Source organism: Trichoplax adhaerens, genomic scaffold (genome assembly GCF_000150275.1).
Source record: "Trichoplax adhaerens TRIADscaffold_4 genomic scaffold, whole genome shotgun sequence".
Taxonomy (NCBI): domain Eukaryota; kingdom Metazoa; phylum Placozoa; class Uniplacotomia; order Trichoplacea; family Trichoplacidae; genus Trichoplax; species Trichoplax adhaerens.
The window spans coordinates 4,287,330-4,295,518 of NW_002060946.1; the positions used below are offsets into that span (position 1 = coordinate 4,287,330).

General features: G+C 35.4%; 2 protein-coding genes across 2 annotated transcripts; one reads left to right on the forward strand and one right to left on the reverse strand.

Annotated features, from left to right (window-relative positions):
* Positions 1-1,007: 1,007 nt before the first annotated feature.
* Positions 1,008-3,478, forward strand: TRIADDRAFT_55661 (uncharacterized protein; the record flags this gene model as incomplete). Its single annotated transcript, XM_002111502.1, has 5 exons — positions 1,008-1,171; positions 1,331-1,437; positions 2,382-2,485; positions 3,005-3,208; positions 3,329-3,478. 5 exons carry the CDS (start codon positions 1,008-1,010, stop codon positions 3,476-3,478), a joined length of 729 nt encoding a protein of 242 aa, XP_002111538.1.
* Positions 3,479-3,891: 413 nt separating this feature from the next.
* Positions 3,892-7,007, reverse strand: TRIADDRAFT_63864 (expressed hypothetical protein; the record flags this gene model as incomplete). Its single annotated transcript, XM_002111996.1, has 11 exons — positions 3,892-4,317; positions 4,457-4,584; positions 4,663-4,803; positions 4,876-4,898; positions 5,019-5,151; positions 5,269-5,401; positions 5,508-5,568; positions 5,637-5,687; positions 5,802-5,831; positions 5,954-5,995; positions 6,943-7,007. The coding sequence occupies 11 exons, from the start codon at positions 7,005-7,007 to the stop codon at positions 4,180-4,182; spliced, it is 945 nt and encodes a 314-aa protein (XP_002112032.1). The 3' UTR covers positions 3,892-4,179.
* Positions 7,008-8,189: the final 1,182 nt, after the last annotated feature.

Below are 8,189 nucleotides of genomic sequence, written 5' to 3' on the forward strand. Positions count from 1 at the left end.
GAAGGTTTTCTTCTATCTCTACTAAATTATAAACTATCACAGTTATCCCACATTATTAAGCTTCTATTTTACGTAGATCATATCGTTATCAAACTACTTCTAAAATTTCCGAAAACAAGTATTTTATTTTTGTGTAAATTAATTCCCCCCCCCCCATACCCCTAAAATTGGGGGGGGGGGGTATCTGTCTGCTCGTCTTGTCTTGTCTGTATACCATTCGGTTCAGGATTTTTGTAACCATTTAGCAGGAAAACCGATTGAAATCGTCCCTATTTATAGCAAAAGCTAGAGTAGTCACTGCTCATTTAACTGTAAAAAAGAACAAGAGGGAAAACTGCTGTTCACTGTACTAATAATGTGGTGACTGATTATTTCGCTGGTTAATTTGAAGTACATCCAATCCAAATTAACTACTCTTGTGCAGTATGGTATATATTACCATCGACTACTAGGAAAATGTTTCTGGTAGTTGATGAATTCACACTGAACTACTGGTGGTAGTTTCCGTCTCTTTCTTACCATGGACTCTTGAAAAGAAAGAAAGAGACCGATTAAAGCGTACACCAAATCATGGATAGATTTAGTTCAGGTTTTAATTTGCACAAAATCAATCTAGCCTAGGCAAGGACTACTCGAAGAATATTTCTAGTGGTTTATGCCCTAGGTATGGACTACTAAAAGAAGACCTTGCATGGCCTCAGTGGCGTTAGATCGATTGCGGACAGTATAGTGTACCGTTACAGACATGCAATGCAGTTGAAATGACCAGTAAGATAATCCACCTCTCCTCTGTTAGTATGACTGCCGTGACTCTATGCAGTCCACTGTTCCTACAGTACTTTACGCTACAATGCAATGTACTGTGTACTACAGTACTGTGCAGTACTATACACAGCGTATTCATGAGCGCATGAGCACTGTAATGTGTAAACTGTAGGTGCAGCCAATCAAAGTCGCTCTCAGCCTTGTCTTGATCTCTTTAGAATCTTGCTCAAACTTGCATAAACATGGCGGTCATTGCTGCAGCTACCAGACGTGCTCTTCTCAATGTAGTCAGTTCTAGTTTTCGTCCAAAGTCATCTTCTGCCATACGAGTACAGGTGGCACTTCTTTCTACGGCTCATAAAAGCGATGAAGGATCTGGTCAAGATATCCGCTTATCGGATACAACGTAAGTTGTGCAATTTACAATCTGCTGATGCTGGTGCTGTGCTATTTCCTACCAAGGGTGCAACAATATCAGCCAATACGTTAGCGAACAATAAAATTAATGAGTGTCGATTACTCAATTCTGACTTGATACTTAATGTTTCAAACACCTACTGTATAGTGAAAAAGATGATTTTGTAGGCATAGCAGCGTCTCCATTCCCTAAAGAATCAGCAGACATTTTAATGGCACCAGTCAAAGCGGAGGATGTCGAAGTTAAACCTGATGGTAAGTCATCATGATTGCACAGTACATACTGTAAAACAAGGACTTTTTTGGTGCAGCCGGATCAATTCGATGACGCAGATGTTAAGATTATAAAATTTCACACCTCCTTCCAACGGTGCAACAACCAGCTGAGGTTCTTTCCTACTCAACTACCAGCTTAATAGACTGGTTCTCCAATGAGCAACAAACATCATTGCTAATCGCTAATCGCTAAAAATGATCTAATAGACTTTAAGCTTACTCCCATTCTTAGCAGTTACATCGTAAATTAATTTAGTACTGTAAGAGAATTCTTACGTAACCTAGAATCACCACCAAAGAGGAATAAATGTTATAAAATCTGGACATTACATGTCGGTATACCGCATGATGCATAAGTGTATTTCTTGATACTTAAGCAAGCTTAGTTTTGAGCCACAAGTGGCTATTAAGGTGTAAAAGAAATGATCTACAGTACAGTACAACAGCACTGCTTCCAAGATTGGGATTACTTCAGTCTGTTGTATCCCCTAACCCTTGTGATAGATCAATCACACCTATGAATCACATCCGCGCGGATATGGCGTGATGAACATTACTACTTGCCATTGATGCAATATATAACGTGATAAAATTACGATTCCGATATTCAGGAATGTTATATTTAGCAATGGAATATAACACCTAGAATCGTACATACATACAGTTCCAGCAGTTGAGTATTAGACTATTAAAGCGTAAATTTACTTTTGTATCTAGAAGCTAGGATATTCTTATAACCTGTACAAGTATGCAGTACTGTACTTGGATTGTAAGGTTATTAAAATACGCAAATGTAAATATTTCCGCATCGACCATATAGTGCATATGTTGATAAAAATATTTAATCTAATTTAATTCATGAAGGCTATTATTAAACGGTAACTTATCACGATTAAATACTGTACGTATTTTAAACAATGTAGGGTTGCTATATCTACCTGAAATCAGATATAGACGAATTCTAAATCAAGCATTCGGACCAGGTGGATGGGCTTTAATGCCACGTGGCCAACCAACAATGATCAATGTATGTAGGCAAAATCGTATCAAATACTCAAAGCTAAGATGCTATCCATATTGTCGCAATCATAATTACAATCTTGGACTACTAAATGTTCCCTGTGGAATATTTAGTAGCCTATGCTACAATTCTTGAAAATATCGGTGAAGATACGAGTCTTCATGATACTTAGTAGTTGAAAATTTAATTTTCTATTAATCTCGCACGATAGAAAATATCCTCCTTGTTTGTTAGCACGGTAAAATGAACTATTGCATAATATACTGCCATAATAGTTATGTAATTTTAGGATATTGAATTCGAAATATTACAATAGAAATGTTCAGTTTTGCATAATGTATGACGATACAGTGATGTTTCCCTTCCGACTGATTCAATTTGAACCGTTTTTGATTGTAATCATCATTTACGTATTAGACAACGACAATTAATACTTTACTAGTTTATATTAAGTAAAAAATGGAATGTTTTTATAGTTGAAATTTTACAACTCTGAATCTAATTATGAATGCATATTAACTCTAGAATGAAGGCGAACTTAGTCAACTCGTTATACGTGAATTTGCTCTATACGTTGGTGGACGATTCGTAGCTCAAAGTGTAGGCGAACATTTGCACTATTCTAAAAATGAATTAAGTACTGGTAAAGCTCTTGAATCTGCTAAGTCGAATGCGTTGATGAGGTGTTGCAAAGATCTTGGTGTTGCGTCGGAACTTTGGGATCCAACGGTACTACAAATAATTATATATAATTAAATCGTACTATTGCATTTATTACACGTCTAGCGATTCTTAATCGTCAACTATTGTAATTATTGTTTATTTATTATGTGTACGAATATTATACAGTTTGTCTATAACTTCAAAAAGAATCACTGTGTTGAAGTTTGGTGTGAAAATGCGAGAAACTCCAAAGAAAAGAGAAAGCTTTGGCGCCTAAAGCGTCAAGGCAATGATGTTCTGCCGTATCCCTGGAAACCAACGCAGTCCCAAAATTGAATTAACATACAAGGTTGACTATCAGTAGATCTGCAATCTGTACAACTAAAAAAAATGAGTCTTGCAGTATGCTTCGGGTTTTAAGATTTGCACTAACATTATAAATACTCTCTGATACAGTTTAGTTCATGTATCGCTACTCAATATTGGTAGATATTTTTTTCTTATCTACCTTTTGCGGTATAACGGCGATTGAAGATACGGTATGAAATGTATCATGCTGTAATAAATTAAATTCTAGTATTTTCCTTTCATTTAGTAGACCTTAAAAGCAGATGCTAGAAGCATTATCATAATACAAATTAAAATACTACCGTAAGATACTATCTAACTTTCTAAAAAGTATACAACGTTATTGTATCCGAAAATTAATAACCACTGCAGTTGAGCTCCATTTTTGTAATAGCACAATAGAATATAATATGCATTAAGCACTTTTATTTCAGATTCTGAGTTATGTTCATAATCTTTACAGATAATCTATGAAGTCATCATTAATAAAAATTACAAATGTATTTACTTACAACACTGCTTTTCTAATAGTAGCTCAATAAATAACTATCAGGTTAAAAGTGTAAAACAATTTCTATACTGGCTTGGATAGAACGATGATTGCTAAAGAAGGGAAGGCAATTTTAGCCACCATAAATTCGCGTACTAATAAGTGATTACTTTTCTTGACAGTACAGTAGCATGCAATATTACTCCTTTGCTTGGCTGCCTTCGTCTGAGCTTTGCTTATCGTTGATAATTTCTTCGGTTTCCGCTAGATTATGTTGAGGGTTGTCTAGATCGCTATTAGTTTCTTCTGCATTATCACATAAACTCCTTTCATTCACCTACATTGGCAGAATACACAATTTTGTAAATGCTGTATACCCTCAGCCATAATATATTTAAATATAATTTCATGCATCATTAATGAAAATGAATATTCTAATTGCCAGTTGGAACGCAATCCTAAAGCTTGATTTATACCTCATTGTCATCAATCTTGTCTTCTAGTCCTAAAAATTCATCAAGTAACATTTGGGTGTTTTCATCACTGTCGACAACTATATCTTCAAGTTTTGATGAGCTAGTTGACGATGTTTGACTTAAAGGTCCTGTCAGTCATACCATGGATAATTTTTAAGTGTTTTTACAATGTAATAAGTTCAGAAAACAAGATAGTTACAACTTACTTTCAAGATGTCCTTTGGTCTTAAATAAGTTAAGTTCCCTTTTAAATTCTTCCTCAAATGTTTTTTGTCTATCTAAAAGTTTTTTACGTTCTTGCCCTTCCTGTAATTCCTCTTTATGCGCTCTTTGGTGTTCTAATGATTCTGTAATTCATATAAGGTAGATAATCTTACACATAGGATGTACTGATAGTATGAGAACGAGACTCCACTCACTTTGCAATCTGATATATTCAAGTCTTGTCGAGTTGCATCGTGATGTTAATGTTACAGAATATGAAAACGTTAGCAATGACTGTAAATCAATTGAAAATTGCACTTTATTACTTTATAACGGCATCGTAACAAGTAGTGCTTACTCTTTAGATTCCTTGTATTTTTCAAATTGATTACGATGCCTTTGTTTGAGATTTTCAAAATCAATTCTCTTGTTGACAAATTCTAATTCTTCTAACATTTGTTCGATTTCGATGACTTTATCAGCCATCTCCTCTACGTAAATCATGAATACTTACATTTTACATCCATACGCCATCAATTCTAGTTGATACTCTTAATTACATCTGCCAGTATTAAAATTTATCAGAGACTGGTATGGTGTCTATTTACCTGTACTTTTACGTGAGGCTTCCACTGACGCTATAGTTGACGATAACCCAGCCAATTCCATATGTAAGACTTTATAGGAATTATAGAAATCATCAATTTGCCCCTTTAATTTCATAATTTCACTGTCTGCAGCCTGTATAGTAGTTAAATGACAAGTAAGCTTAATAAAACTACGGTACTATTGTATTTAATAGTTACGTTTGCAAGTAAATTAAAAATTGAAAGAAATGGAGTTTAACCGTTGCATTTTCACTGCAAGCATTGGTAGCTTTATGAATATCGGCCCAATTTCGTTGATATCTGCATTAAAAATATTACCACAATTGATATCAATTTGCCAACGTGGACGTAATAAAAGATTAACTTACCTATCTAAGGTTTCAGCACCAGCATGCAAACCTAGTTCAGTAGATTCGGAACTGAAATATAATATTGAAATGATTTTCCTTTTACCAATGCCGTAATTAGAATATATTTAAAAGGTTTATAGCGTTACTATTCGCCAATTATACGTAGTTTTCAAATTAATTTACCTGTCTACATTGTCGGAACCGAGAAAGGATCTGTAAATGTGCGATATAACATAAAACTGTTACGGACAAACTCGAAGCTGTACAATGCCCTAAAATAGTTTCGAAATGTTACGAAATGACTGTAAAGAGTTCAATTTATTAATGTCACTTACTTAGTCGTCGAGCTTGAAATAAGCTTGCCAACGGATTTAAGTCTTTAAGTTTAAAAGATACACATTACATCATATCAATGAATAAATGAGTTAAAGTAACCATTACAAAGTTCAATCATCAGGTCGTTTAATAAGATGTTATTACAATTCATAGCAAAATAATCTTTATAGTAAATATTAATAGCAACATGGATCTATTCGAACGTATACCAGCATTATGACTATAGTACATTGCATGTACATAATCTGAACCGAAATCTAAGTAGCAGCAACAGCCTAAGCATAAAAATTGACAACAATATAAGTCTTATAACCTGTGAAGAGAATTGATCAAATTTTTATTGATGGTGTACGACTATAGCATACGAGTGGCCAAGTAAGACTCACTGTCTCGTACACTGTAAAATCTTCTATTTCAGTTATCATCAGCAAAAACAGAAGAGATTGAGATGTACAGTACTAAGGCAAGCTCATTGAACTACGAAAAACGTTCTAGATCGTTGAATCTAGGCTAAGTTTCACAGATTTTAGAATCGATATTCTATCGCTACTGCCAAAAGTAAAAGAATTTTTTTGGGGAAAGTGCAATTGCTGTAGTCCAATCGTTACCCAGTGCTCCGATGATAACTGAAGACAAATTACCTCCAGAGCGAATCAGCGGAGTTGAATGTTGATTCTCATCATTGATCATCAATCATATTCATTAAGAGATTGTTATTGGCTTTCATTTATTTAATTATTGGACATCATAATTGGGCAAAATTTCACAAAATAGTATAGCCGTAAGCTAAATTGATTTATTTACGACATCGCCAACTAATTTGTAATGATGAGCCCATCTAGGATACAGTATTATCAAACTTGTATACGTTATACTGCAGTTTCTTTGCGTGTTTACAGCGAAAATGGATGATCAATCCAAGTTGATTAGCATGAAACAAGTCGAAGAAATCTTTATAGACTATCTTAGTATAACAGCAATTACATACCCGTCACTTAGGCCATGTTGTACATTAGAAAATAAGCGATCTTTAATGGAAGTCAGCGACGCCATGTTGGTCTTGCCGTTTGTCTTTGGCTCAACGAGTTTCCTATGGTTTACTACTTTACTATGATATTTATTGCTCAAGCTCAGCCATCCCACTATGACCCCGTAGTCACTGTACGAGTAGAGTGCAGTCAGTACAGTGTACAGTATAGTGGTCAGAAGAAGTTCAAGTTTACTGTATCGTGCGGCACTGTCTTCGTATACTGTAGTTTACATTATGGTAGCTTGTACAGAATTCACGCAATGGCCTACTACATCGTAGAGACTTGCATTTAAGGAGGACCTTTGAAATCTCTGTTACCATGAACTTGCTCAAGATTGAGTAGTCCTGCTGTAACATTTTATGAGAGAAGGAGCTTTCTAACTTCTTTAAACTAAGGGTATTCATCGTAGAGACTTGCATTTAAGGAGGACCTTTGAAATCTCTGTTACCACGGACTTGTTTAAGATTGAGTAGTCCTGCTGTAATATTTTATGAGAGAAGGAGCTTTCTAACCTCTTTAGGGTATTCATCGTAGAGACTTGCATTACACAGTACACGGTATAAAGTTACTGAACCTCTGACAGGTCTACGACAAATGGTAATACTATCTGTTAAATGAGCACATTATCGTAAACCGTCAGCAAAGCGACGGGAGTTTGCACTAGTATTTTATGAGAGAAGGAGCTTTCTAACCTCTTTAGGGCATTCATCGTAGAGACTTGCATTTAAGGAGGACCTTTGCAATCTCTGTTACCATGGACTTGTTTAAGATTGAGTAGTCCTGCTGTAACATTTTATGAGAGAAGGAGCTTTCTAACCTCTTTAAACTAAGGGTATTCATCGTAGAGACTTGCATTTAAGGAGGACCTTTGCAATCTCTGTTACCATGGACTTACTCAAGATTGAGTAGTCCTGCTGTAACATTTTATGCGAGAAGGAGCTTTCTAACCTCTTTAGAGTATTGCTGATATAAGCTCACTAAAATGGAGTTCTTGTTCGATACTCTATGCGTACCTCAACACTGTACTGTATTGCATAATTAAGTAGAGCACAAATGATATTACAGTAATAGCTAGTAGATGCCTGAAGGCGAGAATGGCTTACCGGCAATGGAGTGGAGTGCAGCAGGCCATGGTACAAGTACGTATAGTGGGTTAGAAATCCACTGATCTCTTAACATTGGATAAGCACACCGCCTCTATAAT